The 27,970-nt window shown below is 60.8% G+C and overlaps 2 protein-coding genes across 6 annotated transcripts; one reads left to right on the forward strand and one right to left on the reverse strand.

Moving 5' to 3' along the window:
• The first annotated feature begins 474 nt into the window (after positions 1-474).
• On the forward strand, positions 475-27,407 carry GMEB2 (glucocorticoid modulatory element binding protein 2). 5 transcript variants are annotated; one of them, XM_047770641.1, is made up of 10 exons: positions 475-592; positions 12,944-13,128; positions 15,030-15,127; positions 15,675-15,802; positions 20,482-20,585; positions 22,036-22,193; positions 23,741-23,812; positions 24,043-24,180; positions 24,442-24,564; positions 25,069-27,407. In XM_047770641.1, exons 2-10 carry the CDS (start codon positions 12,998-13,000, stop codon positions 25,725-25,727), a joined length of 1,611 nt encoding a protein of 536 aa, XP_047626597.1. In that variant the 5' UTR covers positions 475-592; positions 12,944-12,997; the 3' UTR covers positions 25,728-27,407. The 5 variants fall into 5 exon arrangements, with proteins under 5 accessions (XP_047626597.1, XP_047626598.1, XP_047626596.1 ...); XM_047770642.1 differs by lacking the exon at positions 475-592 and adding an exon at positions 5,688-6,734; XM_047770640.1 differs by lacking the exon at positions 475-592 and adding an exon at positions 10,883-12,679.
• On the reverse strand, positions 677-1,795 carry LOC125122349 (basic salivary proline-rich protein 3-like). Its single transcript, XM_047770533.1, has 2 exons — positions 1,709-1,795; positions 677-1,021 (listed from the first exon to the last, which is right to left on the reverse strand). Exons 1-2 carry the CDS (start codon positions 1,793-1,795, stop codon positions 677-679), a joined length of 432 nt encoding a protein of 143 aa, XP_047626489.1.
• Positions 27,408-27,970: the final 563 nt, after the last annotated feature.

The following is a 27,970-nucleotide window of genomic DNA, read 5'->3' on the forward strand; positions in this document are numbered from 1 at the left end:
GACGTAGAGGCGAGCGACTCTCCCTGGCAGGCCCTCCCGCCCGCCTCTGGGGAGGCCTTTTCACACGCTGGGCACCAGCGCACCTGCATTTGGCTTCGGTCACTCATTGGGCATGCACGTTCCCCCCCCCCCAGCCCTAAGCGAGTCTCCCTACACATTCTCGCCCCACTCATGCTTGGACACACGGGGAAGGCTGCGCCTGGCAAGTGCGTCCACCAGCCCTGGCACGTAAGCCAGCTGGCGGGGCGGGGGCGGGGCCGGGGCCGGGGCCGGGGCCGCCGCGTTCCCCTCGGGCCCGGGCCCCGCCCCCACGCCCGCGCAGGCGCAACCGGCCCCACCAGGCCTTATTTCTTAGCACCGCACGCCTTCCCGCTGAGCGCAAAATTAGTCTCGGGACTCGCCCTTGCCCTGCGTGCGCGGCCCCGCCGCCGGCGTCACTAGGAAGCGCGCGCCCGGACCGCCGCCGCCGCCGCCGCCGCCGCCGCCGAATCCCCAACAAGGAGCACAGCCCGCGGCCGCCGCCGCCACCGCCGCCGCCGCCCGTCGCCGCCGCCCGCCCGCCGGCGCCCGCGCAGGCCCGGCCGCGGCCCAGGTAAGCGCCCGCCGCCCCCCCCCCCGCGGCGAGGCCTCTCGCTCCGCCGCGCGCCGCCGTCCAGTCAGGGGTCCCTGCGGAGCGTCAGGACGTTACGGCGGGGGGAGGGGAGCGGGGGAGGGGCGGCGGCGCGCGGCGGGCGTCACGGGCGTCACGGGCCCGCGTCAGGCGCGTCGGCGGCGGCGGCGGCGCGGCCTCCATCTTGCCGGAAGGCGGCGGGCGGCGGGAGCTGGGGAGGGCCTGCGGCGGGGGCCGCGCGGAGGGCGCGGGGGCGGGGGCCGCGTGGGGGCCGCCTTCTCGCGGGGGCTCCCCTCGCGTGGGGGCCCCCCTCCCTTGGGGGTCCTCTTTGCGTGGGGGCCCCCTTCGTGAGGGCGCTCCCCCCGCGGAGGGCCGCGTGGGTCCCCGCTTCCCGTGGGGGCCGCGCCTCCCCTGGGGGCTGCGTGGTGCGGCCCGCGTGCGTGCTGACCCGTTGGTGAGAACCGTGGCTCCCCGGAGCCCTCGGCGGGAGCTCGTCCACCCGCGTTCATTGCCAGCGGTGACCCGGACACAGTGGGTTAACTTTGCGTTCACTCGATTGAGTTCGCTGGTGAACCGCGTTCTCTTACACGTTTCGATTACATCCGTCTTTTTTGTTGCTGTTTGAACAGACCGAAGTTGTACATAACTGCTGTACACAGTGTGGTCGGTCCGGATTATGTTACACCCAAGAAAGCCTTACCCCGGTCTGTACCCTAAACCTGTCCATCCCCACCAAGAGTTTTTTCTTTCTTAGTGTTGTGATGAGAGCGCTTCACGAGCCGTTGTCTTGTGCAGCAGGTTAAGGATCTAGTGTTGTCGCTGCAGCAGCTTGAGTGGCTCCTGTTGGATCCCTGGCCCAGGAGCTTCCGAGTTCCTGCCTCAGGTGCAGCCGAGAGAAAGAAGGCGGCGGCTTATCTAGCCAAATGTTGAGTGTTCAGTGCTGTGCTGTCCAGCCTGGGTGCTGTTCCATCCTGAGGTCTCTAGGACTGACTCTGCGTGGCTGAAACTTTGTGCTCTTTGATAGGTCCTGTCTCCCCGGCCCCGGCCGCCACCCTGCTCCGCCCTGTGTCTGGAGTTTGACTCTTTTGATCTAAATACCTCGTGGGAGAGGCAGGCGTCATGTAGTGTTTTGTCCTCCTGTGTCGGCTCGTTGCACTTAGTGTCACGTCCTCCGTGTTCGTCCATGTGGACACAAACGGCAGAATTTCCTTTTTATTTGATTTATCTCGCTTTTTAGAGCTGCACCTGCGGCGTACGGCAGGTCCCAGGCCAGGGGTCGTACGCCACAGCCACAGCAGCACGGCGCCTGAGCCCTGTTGTGACCTCACGCTGGATCCTTAACCCACGGAGCAAGGTCGGGGATCGCACCCGCAGCCTCATGGTTCCTGGTCGGATTCACTCACCACTGAGCCACGACGGGAACTCCTGTATACCAAATTTTTGTCCATTTGTTGATCCGTGGAGATCGAGGTTGCCTCCGTGTCTCGACTTGGGAATAACGCTGCAGTGAACATGGGGTGCGTTTGTCTCTGGAGAGCCGCATTTAATTTCCTCTGGACGTGCGCCCAGCGTGGGCCTGCTGATGGCACAGTGGTTCTGTTTTTAGTCCTCTGAGGGACTCGCAGACTGTCTTCACAGTGGCTGCACCAGTTGATGTTCCCACCAGCCGCGCACACACCGCGCACCCCGCGCACCCGTGTGCTCGAGTCTCTTCAGGGTGGAACCGGTGGATTCAGTAAACCTCTGATGTCACACAGTAAATTAAGCAGGCTGCTTGTTCAGAAGATGTTTATTCACAGGAAACGTTTTAAAACTCTGGGAGGACAGGCTGGGCGGGGAGGATTTGCGTGTACTTGTCGTGCCCTGAGGCCAGGCCGGAGCTGGAGGGAGCGCCTCCAGGGGTGGCTTCTGGCAGTGTTAAGAGAAGCCAGAAATCTTTATTTTTTTAATGTGAACACTAAATGCTGGCAAAGTTGGCAACTAATTAAACTTTTTGAAACATTGAGTATCAAAGAAATGGTGCCTCTGGCTCCCTGGTGTGTGGCCTCTGCTGTTTCTAGTGGTACCTTTTCCAAAGGAAGATACTTGTGATTTTTTCAGAAGATCCGGAAAGGAAAGCCGGATCTGAACCTGATGACTGCACACCAATATGTTTATCTCATTTGTGTGTATTTGTACCCCTAAGATGATAGTTTAAAAACATCTCTTCGTGGGGACTTCCCATCGTGGCTCAGTGGTTGACGAATCCGACTAGGAACCATGGGGTTGCGGGTTCGATCCCTGGCCTTGCTCAGTGGGTTGAGGATCCGGCATTGCCGTGAGCTGTGGTGTAGGTGGCAGACGCGGCTCGGATCCCGTGTTGCTGTGGCTCTGGCGTAGGCCGGTGGCTACAGCTCTGATTCGACCCCTAGCCTGGGAACCTCCATGTGCCGCGGAAGCGGCCCAAGAAATAGCAAAAAGACAAAAATAAATAAATAAAATAAATAAAGAAATCTCTTCCTATCTTACCTCAGAGGTAACTGTGGTTCAGTTCACACCAGTAGGAACCCAAGCTTTGGGGTCGGGCCACGCCGCCAGGAGTGCCTGCTGGGGAGGGGGATCCCATAGCAGGGGTGTGACCAGGTCACTCCCTGCTGTACTTGCCTTGGGTCTGGACCTCGTATCAAGGACTTGAACTCTTTTCTGTGAGGTGTCTTTTGTGTGTGTATTTTGAAACTTAAGGCAGTTGCCATTGGAGAGGCAGGAATTCTGTCTTTTGTCTTTTTTTTTTTTTTAAGGGCCACACCCACAGCATATGGAGGTTCCCAGGCTGGGGGTAGAATCAGAGCTGCAGCCGCTGGCCTACACCACAGCAACGCCAGATCCGAGCCCCATCTGTGACCTACATACACCACAGCTCACAGCAACGCCAGATCCTTAACCCACTGAACAAGGCCAGGGATCGAACCTGCGTCCTCATGGATCCTAGTCAGATTCGTTTCTGCTGAGCCATGATGGGAACTCCGGAATTCTGTTTTGTGGGTTCCTACCACTTAGTGCTCTGAGAGATTTTAAAATGTGGGTGAGGACAGCTGCCTCTCATGTGGATCCCTGCCTTTCTGCAGCTTTCCTTGAAGGGGACCCACCTACCCCATGTGGCGAGAGCACTAAGCCAAACCCTGGGCAGTCAGCAGCCTGGAGCACTGGGACATTAAAGGTGATTTTATTATTACTACTGTTTTCTTTTTAGCTGCGCCCTTGGCATGTGGAGGTTCCTGAGCTAGAGATCAAACCTGTGCCACAGCAGTGACCTGAGCCACAGCAGTGACAATGCCGAATCCTTAATCCTCTGAGCCACCAGGGAGCTCCTTAAAGCCCAAGTCTGGAATAAAACAGCTGTATTTTATTTCATTAAAAAATTTCATTTCTTTTGCTTTTTTTTTTAGGGCCACACCCATGGCATTGGAAGTTCCCAGGCTGGGGGTCGAATTGGAGCTGCAGCCGCAGCCACGCAGGGTCCAAGCCATTTCTTCCACCTACTCCATAGCTCGTGGTGACACTGGGTCCTTAACCCACTGAGCCAGGCCACGGATGGAAGCTGCGTCCTCGTGGATCCTAAACCCAGTGAGCGAGGCCACCGATGGAAGCTGCGTCCTCGTGGATCCTAGTCAGATTTGTTTCCCCTGGGCCACACTGGGAACTTCTAAAAACAGCTGTGTTTTAGAAATGTGTGGTGGGTCTGCCCGTGTGAGTTGCTTCACTGTGGCAGCTTTCCCGGCTGAGGAGCCTCTGAAGACAGCCTTGAAGCCCTGGAGAGCCTGGCATAGGGAGGCCACGCCCCTTGGAGGCTGCCCGATAGGTGGCTTGGGTGTAAATTGCAGTCATGGAAAGCAGATCGCTTTGTGTGAGGGTGTCCTGAGGCTTCTATGTTTTATTTTTTGTTTTGTTGCTTCTTAGGGCCACACCCGCGGCACATGGCGGTTCCCATGCTGGGGTCTAATTGGAGCTGCAGCTGCCGGCCTACACCACAGCCACAGCAACTCGGGATCTGAGCCCTGTCTGTGACCTACACCACAGCTCACGGCAACGCCGGGTCGTGAACCCACTGAGCAACGCCAGGGATCGAACCTGCGGACTCGTGGTCCCTAGTCGGATTCATTAACCCCTGGGCCATGATGGGAATTCCTAGTTGCCATTTTAAATGTGGCATTTTTCCTGGTTTTTTACCGCTGCCTTTGCTTACATCGCTCGTTTCTTATACCCGTGTAAAGCCAGGCAGGCCGGATGCGTCCTTGTGCCCAGCGTCCCAGCTCGGTCCCCAGGTTTAGGTACACCGGAGTGAGCTCTCTGTGGTGAAGCTGCGGTGTATCCCGGATTGACTGTTCCTGACTGTTCCTCGGACCCCAGCTTTCCCTGGTCCTCCGCGCAGGATTCCTGTGTCACGGAGTGAACGGAGCTCACTGCTCTTGATGGGAATGTGGGCCTTCTCGCAGTTCGCCTGCTTTTTTTTTTCCTCGCTTTTTAGGGCCGCAGCCGTGGTAATTGGAGCTTCCCAGGCTAGGGGTCGAATCAGACCTTCAGCTGCTGGCCTACACCACAGCCACAGCAATGCCAGATCCTTAACCCACTGAGTGAGGCCAGGGACACCAGTGGAGTTTGTTAACCACTGAGCCACGACAGGAACTCCTGCTTTTACTTTTTAATTTTATTTTAGTTTATTACAAAAAGATTTAGGATTTCCCTTGTGGCACAGCAGGTCAGGGATCCAGCATTGTCACTGCAGCAGCTCGGAGGTCGCTGCCACGGCACGGGTTCCATCCCTGGCCCAGGAACTTCCACATGCAGTGGGCACGACCAAAAAAATTGTCTTTAATCGAAGTATAGTTGATTTACAGTACCTGCTTTCTGGAGTTCCTGTCGTGGTTCAGTGGTAAATGAACCTGACTAGGAACCAGGAGGTTGCAGGTTCAGTCCCTGGCTTCGCTCAGTGGGTTAAGCATTCGGCATTGCCGTGAACTGTGGTGTAGGTCGCAGACCCAGCTCAGACCTGGCATGGCTGTGGCTGTGGCTCAGGCTGGGCGCCACAGCTCTCATTCAGCCCCTAGCCCGGGACCCTCCCGCAGGTGGGGCCCTAAAAAAAAGACAAAAACCCCAAAAGCAACACAGTACCTGCTTTCCCTTTGCAACGCCTGCGTCCTCGGCTGTGTTGAAGCACCTCCTCGCCACTCACCTGCGGGCCTGGGTCCTTGACTCCTTGCAGCTCGGCCCGGGCTTCAGTGGAGAAGACCCCTGTCACTTTCAGGGCGTGGCTGTTGCTTTCCTCCCCGTGGCCTGACCTTTGGCCTTTGTCGCAGCGTTGTCTGGGGACCCACTCCCAGCTGGGAAGGAGCGGAACCCATGGGTTCTGCTGAGTCTGGAGACCAGCGACCGGTGTGCCCGCAGACCTTCCTCCGGCGCACAGTCAGCATGTGTGTGCGGGGGACGTGCTCGGAGCGGGACTTGGCAGAAGCCTTGAGCCCTTGAGGCCAAGTGTTGCAACGGGCCTGAATCTGGCCTGGTTAATTCTGCCGCTTGTGCGCTGGGACCGCACAGGCCGCGGAGCTCGGCAGCCAGGCACAGTCGGGCCTCGGGCTGTGCCCCCAGCCCCTGACCAGAGGGCTCCCACCCCGTGCTTGGACTCGCTCCTTGTCTGGTCCCCTGGGGCGGGGGTTGTCACTTGTACGTTAGCAAGTGTGATAAACGTGACGTTCTGCATGTGTTTCTATTTTTTAGCAAATTTTTATGTTCTCTACTCTCGAGCCTATGCCTAGTCATGATAGGTAATTCTGTTTTGGTAGCACTTACAAAGTTTTTTTCATTTTGGGAAATAGACACTCGTGAAATTTACCATTTAAACCATTTCAGGGGCGCAATTCAGTGCCCCTTGGTACCTTCACACCGTCATCTCCAGAACTTTTTCATCTGCACGTGACTCTGCCCTGGAAGCAGTGAGCCCCCAGCCCCCGCCAGCCCCGAGTAGCCTCCGTTCTGCTTTCTGTCTGTGCATTTGACTGCCCCTACGCGTTTGAGGAAGTGGAATCACGCGGCTGCTGTTCTTTGTGTCTGGCTTCATTTAGCATCCCGTCTCAAGGTTCGTCCAGGTGTGGTACGTATCGCAGTTTTGTGCATTCCTTTATTTTTATTTTATTTATTTTAATTTTTTATTTTTCAGTGAATTTGTTACATTTATAGCTGTACAATGATCATCACAGTCCAATTTCACAGGATTTCCATGCCACACCCCCAGTGCATCCCCTAAGCCCCGAACTGTCTCCTTTGGAAACCATGAGTTTTTCAAAGTCTGTTGGGTCAGTACCTGTTCTGCAAAGAAGTTCGTTCTGTCCTTTTTTCAGATTCCACATGTCAGTGAAAGCATTTGATGTTGGTGTCTCATTGTATGGCTGACTTCACTCAGCAGGATAGTTTCTAGGTCCGTCCATGTTGCTAAAAATGCCAGTATTTCATTCCTTTTGATGGCTGAGTAATATTCCATTGTGTGTATGTACCACATCTTCTGGATCCACTCCTCTGCTGATGGACATTGAGGTTGTTTCCAGGTCTTGGCTGTTGCAAACAGTGCTGCCATGAACATCGGAGTACAGGCGTCTTTGCGAGTCGTGGTTTTCTCTGGGTAGATGCCCAGGAGCGGGATTGCTGGATCCAATGGAAGTTCTGTGTTTAGTTTTCTGAGGAATCTCCATACTGCTTTCCACAGTGGTTGCACCCATTTACAATCCCACCCACAGTGTGCTAGGGTTCCTTTTTCTCCACAGCCTCTGCAGCACTGATTGTTTGTAGACTTTTGGATGCTGGCCACTCTGGCTGGTGTGAGGTGGTACCTCGTCATGGTTTTGATGTGCATCTCTCTAGTACTGAGTGATGCTGAACATCTTTTCATGTGTTTCTTGGCCATCTGAATGTCCTCTTTGGAGAACTCTCTGTTTAGATCTTCTGCCCATTTTTCGATGGGGTTGTTTGTTTTTTTGGCATGGAGCTGCAAAAGGTGTTTATAACTTTTGGCGATTAATCCCCTGTCAGTCAATTCATTTGCAAAGATTTTCTTCCATTCTGTGGGTTGTCTTTTTGTTTTGTTTAGGGTTTCCTTTGCTGTGCAGAACCTTTTCAGTTTGATTAGGTCCCATTTGTTTATTTTTGTTTTGACTGTCATGACTCTCAGAGGTGGATCTGAGAAGATGTTGCTGTGGTTTATGTCAGAGAGTGTTTGGCCTATGTTTTCCTCTAGGAGTTTGATAGTATCTGGTCTTCTATCTAGGTCTTTCATCCATTTGGAGTTGATTTTTGTGTATGGTGTTAGGGATGTTCTAATTTCGTTCTCTTCCATGTGGCTGTCCAGTTTTCCCAGCACCACTTATTGAACAAACTGTTCTTTCTCCATTGTATATCCTTGCCTCCTTTGTCATAGATGAGTTGGCTGTGGGTGCGTGGGTTTAATTCTGGGCTTTCTATCCTGTTCCACTGATCTGTATGTCTGTCTTTGTGCCAGTACCATATGGTTTTGATGACTGTTGCTTTGTAGTATAGTCTGAAGTCTGGGAGCCTGATTCCTCCAGCTCCATTTTTCCTTTTCAGGATGTCTTTGGCTATTCTGGGTCTTTTGTGCCTCCAAACAAACTATTTTGTTCGAGTTCTGTGAAAAATGTCCTTGGTAATTTGATAGGGATTGCACTGAATCTGTAAATTGCCTTGGGTAGTATAGTCATTTTGATAATATTGACGCTTCCAAACCAAGAGCATGGTCTGTCTTTCCATCTATTTGTGTCATCTTTTATTTCTTTCATCAGTGTCTTTTGCTCATTCCTTTTATTTTATTTTACTTTTATTTATTTATTTTTGTCTTTTTGTCTTTCAGGGCCACATCTGCGGCATATGGAGGTTCCCAGGCCAGGGGTCTAATGACAGTTGCAGCTGCCACAGCCATGCCAGATCCGAGCCGTGTCTACGACCTACACCACAGCTCATGGCAACGCCAGATCTTTAACCCACTGAGCGAGGCCAGGGATCGAACCCGCAACCTCATGGTTCCTAGTCAGATTCGTTTCTGCTGCGCCACAATGGGAACTCCCGTTCATTCCTTTTAAAAGCCGAATAGTTTTCCACTGTGTGGATGGACCACGTTTTGTTCATCATCTGGTTTTTTTAAATGTACTCTTTATTTTTAAATTGAATTTAAGTTATTTTTTCGACTGTACCCATGGCATGCAGACGCTTCTGGGCCAGGGATTGTACCTTCGCCACAGCAGTAACAATGCCAAGTTCTTAGCCACTAGGCCATCAGGGAACTCTTTGCATCATCTGTTTGTTTGCTTTTGTCTTTTTGCCATTTCTTGGGCCGCTCCCACGGCATGTGGAGGTTCCCAGCCTAGGGGTCGAATCGGAGCTGTCGCTGCCAGCCTATGCCAGAGCCAAAGCAATGCGGGATCCGAGCCGTGGCTGTGACCTCCACCACAGCTCACGGCAACACCGGATCGTTGACCCACAGAGCAAGGGCAGGGATCGAACCCGCAACCTCATGGTTCCCAGTCGGATTCGTTAACCACTGCGCCACGACGGGAACGCCTCTTTCCATCATCTGTTGACGAGCACGCGCTCTGTTTTCTGCACTTGGCCGCCGTGAATGGTGTTATTCCCATGCTGGTGTAAGAGCACCTGGAATTGCTGGTGTTCGTGGCAGGCCCAGAGGAAGGCTTGGGTTAGGGCAGGTACGAATCCCGGGACAGGGACCTACAGACGTCGCCGGTTTTCAGTTCACCAATCACTCTGTTTCTTGCACACATGTGGCACACAGCGTGGTTCGTCGCCGCGGGCGAGGCAGCGAGGGCCCACCTCGCGCTCGCAGGGGCACAGGCCCGAGGGAGGGCCCAGCGGGAGGCGCCGGCCTGGGCTGCGGCCCTGCTCCCTGGGGCTCCCGCCGCCCGCTGGCCTCGGGCCTGGCCACGCGGCTCACCGGGCTCCTTCCGAGGCGTCTGTCCGGGGAGGGGACGCTCCCAGCCCAGGGGGTCTGGTCGCCCAACCCACCGCTGCCTGAAGGGACACCCTCGCGCTCTCGGTGCGAGATGCTCAGCGGCCCCCGGCGGCCGCTGCGGTGACTCGGCTCCTCCGCCAGCCGGGTCCGTGGTCCCTGCGCACGTGGCGTTCGCGTAGCCCGACCCCCGGCCGCTTCTCAGAGGGCGCGGCGCCGCCCGGGATGATCCTGTGCCCTCCGAGGGCCCGCCAGGCCCGTCTCCACGGCGGCTTCAGCATCCTGCTCGTCTGCTCACCGGGGGCAGCGTCTCCGCGTCCTGGGCCGCTCCCTTTCCCGTTGCTCGCTCACTCGCTCGCTTGGTGTGGGGGGGCCGCTCCCGTGGCAGGGGAGTGGTGCCAGGCCGGGGCGGGATCGGAGCTGCCCCACGGCCGCGGCGCCGCCAGACCTGAGCGGCACCCGGGACTTAGACGGCACTTCGCGGCCGTGCCAGAGCCTTAGCCCCCAAGTGGGGCCAGGGCTCCGCCCCGCAACCTCACGGACACTGTGTCAGGGTCTCAAGCCACTGAGCCACCGTAGGAACTCCCAGCTGGGTGCCTGTTAACACCTGGATGGATTTGCCGCCCCCGCCCCCGGCGTCAGAAGGCAGAACGGTCCCCTCACCCCGATGCCCTGGTGCCGTCCTTTTCTGCCGCATCCCAGCCCCGCCCCGACTCTGGCACCAGCGTTCGTTCCCCGCCACCAGGTGTGTCCTTTCCGAGAAGTCCCGTCCGTGGACCCGTGCCGTCCGCAGCCCTCCTGCTGTTCCTCTGCTTCCCTCTTGTGCTCCGGAGAGGCCGCATCTTTTACAAGCCAGAGGCTCGCGACAGCCTCGTCTCGAGCAGGTCTGTCAGCGCCGACCTCCCGCAGCGCCGGTTAGCTTCAGGCTCCGCCGCAGCCTGGCCATCTCCCCCCGGGCCAGGCTTTCCCGTTGTTCACAGGTTTGTGAGGCTGCTCTGTGGTCCGTGTTCTATCTCCTGATGTAACGACGACTCTGAAGCTCAGAGGGGCTTGGCATTTTTAGCGATCGGAGTTCCCGTGGTGGCTCTGTGGAAACGACGCAGACCAGCATCCACAAGGACGCAGGTTCCATTCCCGGCCTCGCTCAGTGGGTGAGGGATCAGGCGTTGCCGTAGCTGTGGGGTAGGTCGCAGATGCGGCTTGGATCCCACATGGCTGTGGCTGTGGTGCAGGCCGGCAGCTGCAGCTCCAAATCAGCCCCTAGCCTGGGAACCTCCATGTGCTCTGGGAGTGGCCCTAAAAAGCCAAAAGAAAAAGGAGAAGAAGAGGAGCTTAAGGGGAGCTTGTTCACTCCGTTCATCCAGATAGGTACCATTCGGTTGCTCTTCCTCCACCCGCGGTTCTGGGCTTCCCGCTGCTGTCGTTTGCCTCCTCTCCAGAGTTCTCCGTGTGCATTGCTTTTATTTTTTTTAACCATTTTTACAATTTAAACATTTTTTGATTGAGCCCGTGGCCTATGGAAGTTCCAGTGCCGGGGATCAAACCCCTGCCACCGCAGTGACCACGCTGGATCCTGAACGCCCTGCGCCACCAGGGGGCGCCACCACCAGCGTTTTTTAGAGCAGGGCTGCTTGTGGCCCCTTCTCTTCATTTTCCTTTATCCGAAAATGTCTTTGACTTACTCTCCTTCCGCCGCTGGGGAGCCTGAGCCGAGGCCCTTTCCTTCATCACAGGAAGAACGTCCTGCCTCTGAGGGGGGTCCCCAGGCCTCCGAGCTGTGCGCGCGTGGCCGGCTGCTTTTGCAGTGTTCCTGCTTTGTTGGTCTTGAGATGCTTAGGGTCTGGCGTGGGCTTCGGGGAGTCTCTCCTGTGTGAGGTTGACTGAGCTGCTTGAATGTGCACGTTTATTTGTTTACTAAATGTGGGGAGGGTTCAGCTATTCTTTCTTCAAAGGTTTTCTTTCCGGTGTCACACTTTTTTTTTTCTTTTTTCCTTCTGGACCCCAGTGCTGCGGAGGGCAGCTCTTTTGCGGGTCCTTCGTTCCCGAGGTTCCATCCCGTGTGTTTTGCTCTCTTCCTTCTGTGCCCACTGGGGCGTCTGTGTTGGTCTGTCTTTGTTCTTACCACTCAGCTCTTCCTCACTCATCACCATCCTGATACAGAGCCCCGCCGGCGGCTCTTTTCTTCTGTCGTATGGTTTCAATTCTCCCATCTCCCCCTGGCTGTGCCTTCTGCTCCCGTGGCACCACCGCCAAGGAGGTCGAACGACAGCTGCCCGGAGGCCCCTGCCTCTCCGGCGGTCGCCTGGGAGGGGCGTCTCTTGATTGTTTTTCCCCTTGAGAATGGGTCAGACTCTCCTGGTTCTTTGTTTCGTAGATGATTCTGGGTACCTTGAATGTCGTGTTGTGAGACTTGGTCCTGTTTCCGCCTCCCGGAGGACGGAGCGTTCCGGTGCGGCTCGGCGGGTCCAGGCTGTGCTTCGGGGCCCGGCCGTGGGCGGGCGTGGCCCGACGCAGTTCGGCCTTCCAGCGTGTGCAGGGGCCTTGGGATCTGCCCCACGGGTGCCACCCAAGGCCAGTCTGAGGGTGGGCGGTGGTTGACTGGACGTCCGTCAGCCTCTGGTTGCCGTTTGGGGTCAGGCCCCCGCACGGACGGGTGAGGAGGGACCCAGGCCTTCGCACACGCTGGCTGCAGCCCTTGCGGACGGCCGCCCTCGCCACAGTCTCCCGCACGCTCGCTGGCGCCCCGTTCCTCGTCCTCTGGCTGAGAGCCTGGTCTCTCGTGCGCCCTCTGCGCTGAGCCCCTCCGTTCCTGGTCTGCCCTGGGCCCAGCGTCAGAGGAAGGAGAGCAGGTCTCCTGAGCAGCCGGTGGACCCATGTGGCTCCGGGTCCTCGGGGTTTAGGTGCCTGCCCGGCTGCCACCAGCACAAGGTCCCCGAGACTGGGCCTTGCCCAGGGGGCAGAGCCAGCAAGAACCAAACCACGCGGGACAGCGCTTCGGAGCAGAGACAGGACGTGTCTCCAACAGTGTTCTGAGCACTACCCGGACTTCAGGTTGGGGACACAGAGGACAGGTGACAACGAGGAGTCTCACCTCCAGAGGCATCTGCCCAGGGCCTGGCTCCTTCCCTGTCTCCCGCACGGGACCCCTGGGCTTTCAGGCCCTGCCGCCGCGGCTCCGTGGTTCTGCCTGGGCTCAGCTCTTGCCCAGGCCACGGGGTGTGCTCCCCCTGTCCTCACGGGAGCACAGGCCCCGCGTGGCGCTTTCCTTGCTGTCGCTGTGTGGAAACGCAGTGAGATCCCTGTGCAGACCCGTGCCCACCTTGTCGCCCCTGCAGGACCAGGGCCCTGGCGCAGGGTCGCGCCAAGGCCGCCTTCCTTCCAGCTGGGCCATGGCCACCCCGGATGTCAGCGTCCACATGGAGGAGGTGGTGGTGGTGACAACGCCCGACACGGCGGTGGACGGCAGCGGCGTGGAGGAGGTGAAGACCGTGCTGGTCACCACCAACCTGGCCCCTCACGGGTGAGGACAGGGCCTGTCCTGGGAGGCTGGCCGGGCGGGGGGCGCTGCTGGGCCGACGTGGCTCTGGACGGAAGGACAGGTAAGCCGGGCGCGCAGGGGACCGGCGTTGCCCTCCGTCGGGGCCAGGCTCGCTGCCCCCGGTGTCCGCTGCCCACGGCCCGGGGCTCGGCCTGCAACCCGAGGCACAGTCGCCGCTCCTGCGTGAGGCGCGTGGGCGGCCTCGGGGGCCGGGTCTTCCGAAGGAGCGTGAGGAGCCGTCGCTGTCCTCGTTGTCCTCGTGGTGTCGGCTGGCCACGCGCAGTCTGGCGGCCCTGCCTGCCGGCGGCGCCCCTGTTCCTCTGTCCCCAGTAAGGGCCGGCGGGTGCGCTCGGCCCTGCTGTGCCCTTGGTGCGGCGCCGGGGACCGAGCCGAGAGGAGGGTGCCCTGCCCGCTGCGGCTGGGCTTTCGTCGCTGTGCTTGTTGATCTGCGGCCGCTGCAGGTCTGGCTGGCCTGTCCCTGTGGCTTTGGAGCTCTCACTTGGAGCCGAGGCTTCTGACCTGCCCTCGGGCGGGCAGGGTGGCCGTGGGCCTGGCCCTGGGCCACCACGCCGGGTGGGCCGTGGCGATGCCCGCCCACCCACTGGCCAAGGGTGTGACTCTTGGGCAGCGCGTATCTTGCCCTTGGATTTCCCGCCCAAGGCCTCATGTGGCCCTTGCGGGTGTTTTCACGTGACCTCTGGTGACTTCCCACTGCCATTAGGAGGCCGCACCCAGGCCCCTGCCTTGGACTTGGATGGTGGGGGTCCGTGGGCAGAGCCAGGGCAGTCGAGCCGCTTCCATCCGGTGCCAGGATGGTGTGGGGAGCCCCCGCCCACGGTCACCCCGGGAGCTGCTCCGGTGCCACTGAGCCTGGCTTTTATGCCCCCACCCCCAGGCACCCAGCCTGGTGGGAGTGGAGGCACAGGGTGGGTCCAGCACCCAGCGAGCCTTCCCAGCAGCAGCCTAGGTGTCCTCACAGCGTAAGGTTCCAGCAGACAGTTTTGGAGCCAAGAGCCCCCGTGGGGTGTGGCCTTGGCGGGGCACGGAGGCTCGGCTGTCCTGTGGGGAGGGGAGGCTGTGGGAGCCCCTGGGCGCTGGGACCGGCTCCCCTTACGCAGCCCGAGGGGTGTCTCTTCCTTCTCTGAGGAAGTCGTGTCTGTCATCCCACTGATTAGAAGTTGCTCCATGTTTTAAAAAAGACGGGGTGAAGCCAGCTAGTTCCTCTGAGGTGCTGGTGTCTGTCCTGGCTGCACGTCTGGGGGCCCTGGCAATGCTCCAAGGTCGGGAAGCCTGCTTTGCTGAGGCCGCAGCGTTGGGGGAAGTGGCATTTCTAGGAAGCCAGCATGTCACACAAACATTTTCCTTCCATGCAGAAAATTTTTTTCGATTTTTGTTTTTTTGTGTTTTTAGGGCTTCATCTTCGGCGTATGGAAGTTCCCAGGCTCAGGCCTGAATCGGAGCTGCAGCTGCCGGCCTGCACCACAGCCACAGCAATGCCGGATCCTTAGCCCACTGAGCAAGGCCAGGGATCGAACCCACGTCTTCATGGATACTAGTTGGGTTCGTAATCCCCTGAGCCCCACTGGCAGCTCCTTTCCTTCTTTCCAACATTTTTTTTTTAGTTTTTATAACCATACCAAGTCCTTATAATAGAAACAGAAAACTTTGTTAGAAAGAGAAACGGGGTTGAGCGTTCCCGCCTGAGCATCCATTGCCTGTTCAGATGCTGGTGGGCTGGTGGCACTGCCGGCACGCACCGGGCACGGTGGGGGCGGCAGGGACGCAGCCGCCCCCAGGACGGCCACTGAGAGACACAGCTGCGGGCTCGGCCGGGCTGGCTGTCATGGGGTGTTGACGTCCCTCTCTCGCCCTCCCTCTCCCAGGGGTGACCTGACGGAAGACAGCATGGAGACGGAAAATGCCGCCGCGGCCGCCGCTGCCGCCTTCACAGCCTCCTCGCAGCTCAAGGAGGCCGTGTTAGGTAGGGAGCCTGCGTTCTCCCTGTGGCTCTGGAGCTTTTCCCAGGGGCCGGTCCTGCCGTCGACAGGACGGGCGGTACCTCCTCTCCACAGTAGCTTAGGTGCCCTGGGTGACGGCCCCGGGCGGCCGAGGGCCCCTGCCGGCTCTTCTCAGAGGTGGCCTGTGCCGCCGTGAGGACCCCGGCCCAGGGCCCCCGCGTGGCCTTGGCCTGTGCCTGGGGGAGAGCTCCGCCCTGCGGCTCTCAGCACCGTGGCTCGCGGTGGGTGGTGGCGAGGAGTCTGTCATCCCTGGCCTTCTCCGGTGGCCGGCACTCTGCCGGATATTAAGAAGGGGTTTCTCTGGAATTGTTCCAGGTAAAGCTTGTCTCCTGCAGCAGCTCTCGAGCTCAGGCTGATGAGAAGGGCCCCTGCCCACCTCGGTCCTGACTCAGTCCCTCCTGGCTTTTAATCTCTGGTTCCTAGGTCAGTGGGGAACTTTGTGCTTTTGTAGGAAGTGCTCTGGAGACGTGGTAACTGATTTTCTGTATCCCCCCTCTCCCTGGTGAGAAGTGAAGATGGCTGAAGAGGAGGAGAGCCTGGAGGCCGAGATCGTGTATCCCATCACCTGCGGGGACAGCAGGGCCAACCTCATCTGGAGGAAGTTCGTGTGCCCCGGCATCAACGTGAAGTGTGTTCAGGTGAGGGTTCCATGCAGCCGGGACACAGGCACGCGTGCCCGGCATCAACGCGAAGTGTGTTCGGGTGAGGGTTCCATGCAGCCGGGACACAGGCACGCGTGCCCGGCATCAACGTGAAGTGTGTTCGGGTGAGGGGTCCATGCAGCTGGGACACAGGCACGTGTGCCAGGCTGCAGGAAGGCGGCCCAGCCTGGAACTGCAGCTGCAAAGCAAACAGACCCCTATTCCAGGGGTGAGAAGGAAAGAGCCTCAGGGACAGATAGGATTGTTGCTGGGACACTAGGGGAGCCTCGGGGCAGTGAGTCTCTGTTCACGTGGGGTTGGTGGTGACATTGCCGGGCAGGTTGAATGAGAGGATGCTTTGCAAAGACTCCTTGGCGGCCGTGAACAAGACACAGGGGGTGGTCTGCTCTTTCTGCAACACAGTAGCTTAGGTACCCAGACACACCTTGTGCTGAAACAACCAGAATTCTAATTAAGATGTTTTTCATAAAGCATCTTCTCAATGCCTCCTTAAGCTGGGAAAGAGAAAGAAATAGGCCCAGAGCCTGAATAAGGGTGAATTGTAGGGGAGGCCAAGCACCAGCCCTGGCGTCTACCTGAGAGCCTTTGCCTGACATGGGTTTTCTCAGCTTGTGGGCTGGAGATGAGACGGTGAAGCCCAGGGACCCAGGGTGTGTTGGGGGCAGAGTGTCATGTGAGGCTGCTGCTTCCTGGGGCCTCTGCCCTCGGTGCTGGGGGCCTCAGGTCCTGTCCTCCCAGCTCCTCTGTCCCCACAACAGGAAAAGACTCAGGTCTTAGCAGCAGGTGGGATAGGGAGCTCTGTTGAGGGTTCACGTGGGGACAGTACCGTCTGAACACCTTAAGCTGAGAGTTTAGTTGTAAGTGGTTCCTGGCTGGCAGCTCCCCCAGGAATCTGACAGAAGCAAATGAAAAATCCTCTTTGGAAGAGTTCATCTCTGTCTCAGGTTTCAGCTAATTTTGGCAGACAGTGTTCTAAGAAAAGAAACAGCTCACAATAAAACAGAACAAAACGAAACACTGAGCACACAAGGAAGCAAAGCGCACAGCAGCCGCACAGCAGAAGCAGATCCGTGAGTGCTGCAGGTTGCAGTTTCGAGGCCTGGCATATCAAATAAATACGTTCAGTTTACTTTAGAAAATAGAAATTGAACATGAGTAAAGCATAAGCAGATCTGGAAACGCAAACTATAAAAATAGAATTGAAGTTGAACACAAAGTGGATGGAGCTTAGAGCAGATTAGACACAACTGAAGAGAGAGTCTGTGAACTGGAAGATGGAGGTGAGGAAGTTATCCGGAAAACTGTCCCCGAAACCTCGAGAGGAAAGTGGAAGCGGTGAAAGTCTGATATGTCCGTTTGAACTCTGGGGGAGACGGGGTCTGAGATCTTTCATAACCAAGCAGAGAGAGCAGCCCTCAGCTCAAGAGGCTTAGCAGCTCCCCACTCAATGAATAAAAAGAAACCAACCACGTTTCAAAAGCTGTATGGAGGCGCTCCTGTCGCGCCTCACCCGACTGGCATCGAACAATGCTAGTGATGAATCCAACTACTATCCCTGAGGACGTGGGTTCAGTCCCTGGTCTTGCTCAGTGGGTTAAGGATCTGGCGTTGCTATGAGTTGTGGTGTAGGTCGCAGACGTGGCTCAGATCTGACGTTGCTCTGGCTGTGGTGTAGGCCAGTGGCTATAGTTCTGATGCAACACCTGCAGCCCTAAAAAGACACACACAAAAAGCTGTATAGATGCTGGGACCTCCCGCTGGCTCCATCTGGTCACTTGCCTGTCACGCTAACAAGCGACAGTCGGGGCCATAACACGGGTAAAGCAAGGCTCGGCGGGCCCACGCCTACGCATTGGGTCGCTCGGCCTGGTTTCATTTCAGGGCAGAGGTAAAGCCCTTACGCCCGCACGTAGTCGGAGAGGGGCTAGAGCCGGTCGGGGAGCTGCTGGGGAGCAGCTGGCCTCAGCACCTCATGGCTTAGCGCTGCTCACAGGGGCCAATCGGCAGCGGCGGCGGGGGGCCACCTGCGGATCCCCCCGAAGGTGTGATGATGCCCCTCACGGCCTCGGGCTGAGTGGGCGGGGATTCCGCGGCCTTGCTGCCAAGCCGCGCAACCTGCCTCCACTCTGGAGAACACGGGACACAAGAAGGGCATGCAGGTCCCATCGTGGCACCGCAGAAACGAACCCGACTGGGACCCGTGAGGTTGTGGGTTGGATCCCTGGCCTTGCTCAGTGGGTTAAGGATCCAGTGTGGCCGTGAGCTGTGGTGTAGGTTGCAGACATGGCTCAGATCCCGCATTGCTGTGGCTCGGGCGTAGGCCGGTGGCTACAGCCCCGATTCAGCCCCTAGCCTGGGAACCTCCATATGCTGTAGATGCAGCCCTAAAAATAAATTAAGTTAAATAAAAGCAAAAAACCCCCTGAGGGCACAATTTTTATCTGCAGAAGACCTGCATGCTTCACAGAAGCAGAGGTCAGGAAGACATGGTCGGGCTGCAGGGCTGCTGCGGTCAAGGAGGCGAAGAGTGTCCTGTGTCAGAGAGAAGAGTCGCTGCCAAGGCCAGTCTGGGGGCCGCTCACGCAATGAGAGTTCTGCTGTGGGTCCGGCAGTGACGGGCTGCCGACGGTTTCCGGACCTCGTGGGCTGGGCTTGCACGGGAAGCTTGTCCTCAAGAGGTGGCCTGGGGGACTCTGGCAGCTCAGCCGGGGCCGCGGGCCAGGGCCCAACGGAGCGCTGGGTGCTCTTCCTGCAGTTGCTTCCTAAGGTTGAAATCGCTGCAGGATAAGAAGTTAGAAGCAAAGGAGACATACGGAGGTGACAGCAATGGAACAGTGAGAGCTGTGGAGCTAAGACCTCAAGGCGCCTGGGGGACGGGCACGGGCCGCGCGTCCTTGAGCTGGGAGAGGACAGCGTGCACAGGGAGGCCTTCAAAAGTTAGGGAAAGTGTGTTTTCAGACAGAACTGCGTTTGCCGCCAGCAAGTCACAGCTGAAGGTATTCCAAGAAGTGACTTCAGGCGCGGGGAGGTGGTTCCAGGCAGGCGTCCTCGGGTGTGCCTGAGGCGGGACGCGTCCCAGGAGGCCCCCGCACCGCGTGGCCAGGTGGCCGGGCCCAGTGGGATCAGTGAGCCCGGCCAGACGCAGCGTCCACCCGAGAGCGGAGCACGCCTGCCCAAGCAGAGGAGGGCCCGGCCCGCCAAGAGCCGTCAGGAGCCGCTGCGGCCTCCGAGCAGGCAGAGCCAGAGGCGACGGGGAGGGTGTCGGGGCGGAGACGGGGGCCGGCCCGGGGTGGCCCCTGCGCTCCCCGGCAGTGGCCAGAGACCACCTCCCCCTTGGCCTGCCCGGTTCGGGCCCCGCTCCGCGCTTCTCTCACGAGGGGTTTCCCAGGCTGGCGGCCTTGGCCGCACCGAGCGTGAAGGAGATAAAGGCAGCCCTCAGCTGTGCTGCGGGTTCGGGCCCAGACCGGCTCGGTGGAGCCCGTGTGGCGAGCCCGTGTGTCACGGGTTTTTTGGGTTCCCAGCACTTGCGGACACGACGTTTACGCTAGATGCTTAGCGGGGTGATGGCCTGATGTCTAAACCACGTACGTGCCTTCGCTTACGAAGGCTTTGTTGCTGGCGCTCCGGCTGTGGTTCCGCCAGTTAAGACCCTGACTGCAGCACCTCAGGTCCCTGTAGACGTGAGGAGTTCCATCCCTGTCCCAGCGCGGTGGGTTAAAGGATCCCGCGTAGGTTGCCGCTGTGGCTCAGATTCAGTCCCTGGCCCGGGAACTTCATATGCTGCGGGTGCGGCCTTTGAAAAAACGTCACTGCTGAAAAAAACGCTGATACCCTCTGAGACTTGGGCGGCATGGTGCTAATGTCGAGGATCCAGTGTCCCAGGCCACCCTAACAAACATTTAGACAACAGAAAAGTCGGAAATGCTGCGAGAGTCACCAGAAGACGCGGGGAGCAAAGGCTGTTGGAAATGGCACCGAGAGATTTGCCCAAGACGAGGTTGTCACGAATCTGCCGTTTGTACAACACGCACCAGCTGTGGAGCTTGGCAGTCGGTGTGGCCTGTCTACGAGCTCTGGTGCTTTTGCCCCAGTGGCAGGACGATCCCCGCTCGGCCCGACATGGACTGCCGGGCACCCGCAGCGGAGCCTTTGTTCCTGCCTCTGCGGAGGCTGTGACTCCATCCCCAGGCTGCTCGTTTTCCAAGTAAACGCAGTCTGATTGGGGGTCCTCAGTTCCCGTAATCGCCCACCTAACGAGGTGGGAGAGGTACCTCCCCTTCTCCCACCACCCGAGCTCTGCTGGTGGGTGAGACCAGCGGACCCGCGCGCCCAGAGAACAGGCCCTGACTTTGAGGTGGACCTGGCTCCCTTGCTGTGAAGAGGGTGTCCCTGGGGACCCCGTGCGGGTCTCCAGTTAATGCCATGATTGGACGTACGAGTTAACTGTGTTCCCGGGAGATCTGCTGGGTGCCTGTCTGGGTGCTGCGGCCCCAGGCTGGGGTGAGAGCCGCCCCAGCCCCCTGCCCAAGGGCAGCATAGCCACGGGCGACGCTGAACGGCAGGCTGAGGGGCGTCTGGGGCGGCTCTGGGCGGAGGGCTGCCGGAGAGGCGCCCCGGGGAGACCCGTCCTGACGCCACTCCGCTCTTCCCCGCAGTACGACGAGCACGTCATCAGCCCGAAGGAGTTCGTGCACCTGGCGGGCAAGTCCACCCTCAAGGACTGGAAGAGGGCCATTCGCATGAACGGCATCATGCTCAGGTGGGCGGGCCCGGGGGCGGGGCGGGGCCCGGGGCCACGCCTTCCCACTTGGTTTGGGGGCTGAGGCTTGTCGTAGGGGGAGAAGGGGACCTGGGCTCTGCCGCCCACCGCTATGCGCGTGGGCGCGTGGCCTTGTCAGACCCCCTGGATTCCTGTCCTCCGGGATTTCCTCCAGAGGCGCCCCTGACTGTTTGGCCAGGAGCCTGTTGGTGCTGTGCAGCAGTTTGCATCTGGCCCCGCCTCGTGGCCTGGCCTTCATGCCCTCTTGGTTCCTGTTCTTCTTTTTTATTTTATTTTATTTTATTGCTTTTTATTTTATTTCATTGCTTTTTAGGGCTGCACCTGCGGCACATGGAGGTTCCCAGGCTAGGGGTCCAATCGGAGCTGCAGCTGTCAGCCTACACCACAGCCACAGCAACGCAGGATCCGAGCCAGGTCTGCGATCTACCCCACAGCTCACGGCAATGCCGGATCCTTAACGCACTGAGAGAGGCCAGGGATCGAACCTGCGGACTCATGGTTCCTAGTCGGGTTTGTTTCTGCTGTGCCACGACAGGAACTCCCTGCTTCCAGCCAGCTCCTGACTCCTTCACTCAGACCTCAAATCTGAGATGCCGAGGGCTGGAGCTTCCCACTCAGGGCATGTGGGGCCTTGCGCCCTCTCCCTTCCACCTGGGAAACGGGAAGGGTGATGCCCCTTCCAAGAAGCCTGAGGACAGACTAGGCTTTTGAGTTTATACCCAGGCGTGCGGGTGCCTGGCGTCCACATCATTACACTTTCTGCCCCGGGCGCAGCAGCTCACGCCTCTGATTGGGCCGCTGCTGCACGTCTGTCCATAGGCGGCCGCTCTTTTCCATGGCGTCCAGTGCAGCCAGATCCCGTTGCTTTGCTGCCGAGGGGGCTTCTCTCCCGCCCGTATTCATTCCTGGGAGAAGCGACTTCCTGCTGTCCCTGAGCATTTACTGCCCTGGGAAGTGTGGTCCGGGGTCTAGCGGCTCCCACCTCCCCTTCCGTCAGGAGGAGCAGCACTGCGTCCTCCTCAGCCCTGACCCCCCCCCCAGCTGAGTGTCTTGGTGGCACAGCTGTGGCCATTTCATTGGAAGAGCACAACTGGGAGGTGCCATCATGCCGCCCAAAGGCCAAGGGAGGCAGGCCCCCCAGAGCCATCCGACCCTTTGAGGGGGCGAGGCAGGCGTGCTGAGATGTGCCGAGCTTAAATCCAGGATCCCTGGGGGGAGGCCGGGCAGGATGGGGACATGAGAACCTTCTCGGGAAAACCGAGGCAGGAGGTGGCAGCCTCGAGTTGGCAGTGGGAAGCCTGAGGCCCTGGTGCTGTGGGCACCGCTGGGGGTTTCTCACCTCAGGGCTGCCCCCTGGGCTGGCGGGCGGGCTGCAGAGCAGCACCGTGCTGGCGGGGACCCTGCGTGACGCCCACCTTCCCCTGCACAGGAAGATCATGGACTCGGGCGAGCTGGACTTCTACCAGCACGACAGGGTTTGCTCCAACACCTGCCGCAGCACCAAGATCGACCTCTCGGGGGCCCGCGCGTCCCTGGGCAGCCCCACGCCGGCCGAGTACATCCCGCTCACACCCGCCACGGCTGACGGTACGTGCTGGGCCCTCGGCTGACCCCGAGGGCCCGGGGCCAGTGGCTACCTCCTTCCTCGCTGAGGAGGTCCAGCTGAGCGCTGCTCTCTTCAGGTCATTTTTATCACAAGACACAGCGATGCGTTTGTGGAGACGCGTGTAAAGAGTGAGGAAGCGTCCAGCGCCCACCCCCAGCCTCGGGCCCTGTGGCGCTCGGTCCTGGCCCCAGCACGCGTCCCCTGCTGCTGGGGCTCTGCTGACGAGTTTATGGCGTCTTCTCTGTCGGCGTCTGTGGCTCTCGATGGCAGAAGCACTCAACACACCCGGGATTCTCTCTGGGTTTTGAGTGTGGAGATTGCTTTTAGAGTGAAATTGGGTACCGTGTTCCCTGTTGGCGTTGCCCGCTGATCACTCGGCCAGGGACTGCCCTCACCGCTGACCAGACGGTGGTCCGTGGAGGGGCCTCGCCTTGTCCTTTGGAGGATCCAGAGGGAGGCACAGGGCCAAAGTGAGGGCCAGGCACTGGCCCCGGTGAGTTCTCTGCTCCTCCCTGAGGGGGCTGGAGCCCCTCCTGGGAGCCCCAGGAACCTGCAGGCTGCCCGCTGTCGGGGGCCGGCCCTGGGGTGGCAGAGGCCGTGTGGGAGGGGCTGGTCACGGCAAAGGCCCCCCCCCGCCCGCAGAGACACAGGGAGGCCGCGTCCCAGTGCTGGTGGGCCAGCGGCTTCCGCGGGAGGAGGGCCTCCTCTCCGCTCTGCTCTGAAGTGTGGCCGTGGCGACCGGTGTCCAGGAGGGGCGGGCCCTGACCTCCAGTCAGGGTGCCATGTCCGGCAAAGGCCACAGCGGAGCTGGGACTTAGTTCTGAACGGCCGTCCCTCGTGGTTGGGACAGGCTGTTGCTTTACCTGCGAGGTGGTTTCTTCAGCCGAGGCTCTCAGAGCACCTGCATCATTGTGCAGTTAAAGATTCTGTATGAAAAATAGTAATGATAATAATTTAAAAAAAGAGATTCTGTATGAGTCCAGAGGTGCCCGGCGTGGCCTCGTTGTCGGACGTGGAAGGGGCCAGCGTGCGGTCAGAAGGCCTAGACGGTGCTAGGTTGCCGGGCAAGCCCCACATGGCCAAACCCGAGCGAGTCCGGGGCTCTGCAGACGCTGGAAATGGGCTGCGAGGGGAACCAGCCTGGGTGGCACACGTCCCTCAGAGTCCCACCTCTGACTTCTGAAATCGGAACGGCGGCAGCCGTGGAGACAGACGGCGGCGTCAGAGGTGTGGGGTGGGGGGCCCGGGCCACAGGCCCGCAAGCAGGCCAGGCAGGAAGGTGTCCGAGGCCCCCAGCCTGCAGGCGTAGGCGCTCACCACGAAGGTGACAGGGGCCCGGGGATGGGCCTGAGCTCCTTCTTTGGCGGCGTCTAACAGCGAGCTCAGAGCGTGAGGCGCGTGGCCCCTCCGCTGTACTCACGCATCTGCTGATTTGGTGGTGTTCGGGGCGAAGGGGACGGAGCTGCAGCGGGTGGTGGGCGGGATGCCGGCCCATCGCAGGCAGGCTCACCTGGCGTCTTGGTTGCAGTGAACGGGGCTCCTGCCACCATCACCATAGAGACCTGCGAGGACCCTGGGGACTGGGCCACGGCCGTCGGAGGTAGGGCCCTCCTGCCGCTTTCCTTTGGGGTGTGGGGCAGGCGGGCTCTCCCTGGAGCGAGCGTGGGCCGGGGGGCGGGGGGGCTCTGCTTAGGCCAAGCCGCTGGACGCCCGCACGTGGTGCCGGGGGCCCTGCTGACACCAAAGCCACGTCGCCGGGCAGCTCCTCGCAGCGGTGGCGGGGCTGCCCCTGCAGGGCTCCCCGGCTCCCAGCCTCTCCTCCCCTCGCAGATGACACGTTTGCCTTCTGGCGGGGGCTCAAGGACGCCGGCCTGCTGGACGAGGTCGTACAGGAGTTCCACCAGGAGCTGGTGGAGACCATGAAGGGCCTGCAGCAGCGGGTCCAGGACCCTCCCCTGCAGCTCCGAGGTGAGGGCTCTGGGTCGGCCCCAGGCCTGCGCCCGGGGGCCTCTTCCTGCTCCGCTCGGGGTGGGTGGGCTGGGGCGGGCTGCGCTCTGCTCCTCCCAGCTCTGGGCTGAGCCCAGCAGTGTGGGCAGGGCGGGCAGTTAGCCTTTTCGCTCCTGGCGCCGGGAGGGAGCCGAGTCCTAGCGTCGGGACCGGCCGCCCCGCTCACGGCCTCACGGCCTCACGGCCTCGCGCGTGCCCACCCGCCCGCCCACCCGCCCGCAGACGCCGTGCTCCTGAACAACATCGTGCAGAACTTCGGCATGCTGGACCTGGTGAAGAAGGTGCTGGCCAGCCACAAGTGCCAGATGGACCGCTCGCGGGAGCAGTACGCCCGGGACCTGGCGGGTACGCTGGCCCTGCTCAGCCGGAAGGGCGAGCTCTTCCCGAGGGAGCGACCCCAGGGCGCGCCTGCGAGGCGGCGCCTCCCTCCCGGAGCCCAGCTCCCAGCCCGGGCGTGGGGTGGGGTGGGGTGGGGGTCCCTGTGCGCGCACAGCAGGCCGGGAAGTGCGCTGCTGCGACCTGCGTATCTTGAAGTGTCACGAGGGCAGCTTTCTTGCGACTCCTAGGACGATTGGAGCACATTAAGGAGAACAGGGAAGGCCTGTCCCCATGTCGGGCAGCTCGAGGTGGCTGTTCCGAGACGACGCTTCTGCTGCCTCGGAGCAGCAGGTCCCGTCAGGGCAGCCTCTGCGGAGAGCGTCACTGCAGGGGGCGTGGGGGCACAGGACGGAGCATCACCGTGGGGGCAGGCGGTCAGGCGCCAAGTCGGGACAGGTCCCGGTCGTGATCGGCTGTGGGTGGTCCTGTGTCCCCCGGCCCCGCGGTCACGCCCTGTCCCTGTCCCTGCAGCCCTGGAGCAGCAGTGTGACGAGCACCGCCGCCGGGCCAAGGAGCTCAAGCACAAGTCTCAGCACCTCAGCAACGTGCTCATGACGCTGACGCCCGTCTCCCTGCCGCCCCCCGTGAAGCGGCCCCGGCTGGCGAGGGCCACGTCCGGGCCGGCCGCCATCGCCTCGCAGGTGCTCGCCCAGTCGGCCCAGATCGCCCTGACGCCCGGCGTGCCCGTCTCCCAGCTCGCCGGCGTGCCGCTGGGCAAGGTGGTGTCGGCCCTGCCCTCGCCCGTGCTGGGCAAGGCCGCCCCCCAGGCCGCCCCGGCCGGCTCCCCCGCCTCGCCGCTGCTTGGCGGCTACACGGTGCTGGCCTCCTCGGGCGGCGCTTTCCCCGGAGCTGTGGAGATCCACCCGGACGCCTCCAGCCTCACGGTGCTGAGCACAGCGGCCGTGCAGGACGGCGGCACAGTGGTCAAGGTGGTCAGCCCGCTGCAGCTGCTCACCCTGCCCGGCCTGGGCCCCGCCCTGCAGAACGTGGCCCAGGTGTCGCCTGGGGGCAGCACCATCGTGACAGTGCCCACGGGGGCCGTCGAGAGCGCCGTGGCCGCCCCGGGGCCTGAGGAACACACGGCCACTGTTGAGGTGGCCGCCATGGCAGAGGGCCATGGGCACAAGTAGCGGCTGGCGAGGGCGAGGCCCCTGGCGGGCACAGACCTGGCCGCCTCCCTCAGCCCGGGGCTGGCAGGAGCACGGCGCCGGCGCCCGGCGGGCCACGCGGGGCTGCCGAACCAAAGAGAGGAGGAGACGCCAAAACAGCCGGAGCGGCGCGGCCTCCGAGTTCCGACCCCCGGCTTTCCTGGGAAATCCATTTTTCCATCTGTCGCTTATTCACCCTGTTTACACGTTGGGCCCGGGGCGGGAGCGAGGTGGGAGCCGAGGGGCCAGGTGCACGGGCGGCGGCGGCGGGGGGGGGAGGCCGTCACTCACACAAGGCTTGGGGACCGTCCCCAAGTGTGGAAACCGTGGATCCTATGGATTTGTTTCTTCCCACAGTTTTCTGTAGGTCTAGTGGGGCCAGCGCCGGCTCTCCCGCCCTGGGCTGGGCCTCGTGGTGCTGCAGGTCTGCATGTGGCTCGGGGAGGCTGCAGGGCACCCGGGCTCGGGGTGCAGGCCCAGGGACGCGCGCCTGGCCCGAGCCGCCGGCAGAGGCTCGGGGCCGTTGCACACGCTCTGTGGGTGTTTGAAGTGAACTCCTCAGTAGGCTTCTAGCAAGAGTCAGGTCTGTAGCGTTTTTCAGCCTAACGATGCTGAGTGCCTCGGCTTCCCGAGCGGCCCTGGGTTCGAGTGCTCTGTACACAGGGACCAGGGGGCTTGGGTCCCGGCGGCGGCGGCGGCGGCAGGGCGGGGTGGGGTGCTCGAGGAAAGAGCAGGCAGGGCCGCGGAGGGTTCGCGCCTCAGGTCGGGGCCATGAGCCTGTGCTCTGTGTGCCGGGGGACCCGCCCAGTGGTGGGCTGACCCCACTGGCTGAGGCCGGTGTCCAGGCGCTCGTGGGAAGACTGTCTGTGGCCGGGTGTCTGCACTCGCCGTCTTGGACTCAGGAGGGCCAGGGAGGGGCCCTGAGCTGCTGCATTGGGGGTCCCCAGAGCCACCCCTGGTCTCCTGCGCATCTGTCACCTGCGGAGACCCAGAGAGAAGCCACTGCCTGCTTGGCACTTCGGAGGGACCCGGGCCGCATCCGTCCGTCTGTCCGTCCTGTCCGTCAGGCGCCCCAGCCCCACGCCAGCACGAGGCTGTTTCTGTCGTGTCTGCTCGGCCATCATTGCGGGAACACTGGCTTCAGTGCGACGTCATTTTGTCACGTGCTCCTCCCGGCTGACCAACGCGGGCGCTGTGAGCTGTTGGCTTCGGCCGGACCAGCCGGGTCCCTCGTGAAACCGGGAGCCTTTGCCCGATCAGGCCTGCTGTGTCCTCAAAAGCCGCTGCCGCCCGCGGGCCCCGTGCCTCCAGGAGGGGAGTTCCATTCAGAGCCATAGAGACAAATCCACAGCCGGCTTCCTGGTGGACTCCCAGGCTCGCCGCCCCTCCACCCGCAGTGGCCGTGCCTAGTGCTCCGGAGCTGCTCCCGCGGGCACCGGTGCCTGGCAGTCTGAGCCCCGGCATATGGGGAGGGCCGGTTCCCCTCTTGGAGGAAAGCTCCCCCCAACCGCTGGGCCACCCGGGCTCGGGTTTCAGGGAGGTAGGCCTGGGTCTGTGGGGCTCAGGGCAGCGTGAGAAAGGGAAGGCCCTGAGTTCTCCTTTGTATGTTGTTTCGCAAGTATCTGCTTGGTACTTTGATTTAAAATAAAAGCATTTTTCATAGCTGCGTCTCTGTGATGAGAGCTGTGAGCAGGTTGGTGACGTGGGGCTGAGCCCCCTGTGACCATGCCTGCTGGCCTTCTCCCCCTGCTCTGGAGCAAGCAGTCTGGGCGCCTGGGGCCCTTCTGCTGCCCCGAGGTCCAGCTGTTGGCCGTCCCAGCCTCCCTCCCCCGTGTGCGGTGGGCTGTGCCCACGTGAGCGGGGCCGGCTCTAACTGCTTGCAGGCAAAACTGGCACAGCCTCTCCAGGGGTGGAGCGCACAGAGGGGCCACCCGGTGTCAGGGCCTGGGCGGCCGGGAGAGACCACGCGCAGCGAGTGGGCAGTGGAGGGTGGGAGTGGGCCTGAGGCCAGAGTGGGACAGTCACCGTGGCCTCAGAGTGGAGGTGAGGTCTCTAGAGTTTGGCCTGCGCAGCTGGCTGGATGCTGCTGTCCCCAGAACTGTGTCCTGTCTGTGTGATGCGACGTGGCCCTGGTGAGCCTGCGCTGGAGGGTCGCGGCTGAGCGCTTGTTAGCCCCGTGTTGCGAGAGAAGGCGTGCACGGAAGGGGCATTTCCAGCAGGAAGCC

The sequence above is a fragment of the Phacochoerus africanus genome, chromosome 3 (assembly GCF_016906955.1).
Source record: "Phacochoerus africanus isolate WHEZ1 chromosome 3, ROS_Pafr_v1, whole genome shotgun sequence".
Taxonomy (NCBI): domain Eukaryota; kingdom Metazoa; phylum Chordata; class Mammalia; order Artiodactyla; family Suidae; genus Phacochoerus; species Phacochoerus africanus.

What these genes read in the sequence shown, in the direction of transcription:
- LOC125122349 (XM_047770533.1), bottom strand. Translation starts at nt 1,795, where the DNA reads ATGGACGAACACGGAGGACGTGACACTAAGTGCAACGAGCCGACACAG. An exon ending in ACGCCTGCCTCTCCCACGAG is followed by an intron (nt 1,022 to 1,708) that starts GTATTTAGATCA and finishes CGCAGCCCCCAG; the next exon opens with GGGAGGCGCGGCCCCCACGG.
- GMEB2 (XM_047770641.1), top strand. Translation starts at nt 12,998, where the DNA reads ATGGCCACCCCGGATGTCAGCGTCCACATGGAGGAGGTGGTGGTGGTG. An exon ending in ATGAACGGCATCATGCTCAG is followed by an intron (nt 20,586 to 22,035) that starts GTGGGCGGGCCC and finishes TCCCCTGCACAG; the next exon opens with GAAGATCATGGACTCGGGCG. An exon ending in CACACCCGCCACGGCTGACG is followed by an intron (nt 22,194 to 23,740) that starts GTACGTGCTGGG and finishes TCTTGGTTGCAG; the next exon opens with TGAACGGGGCTCCTGCCACC.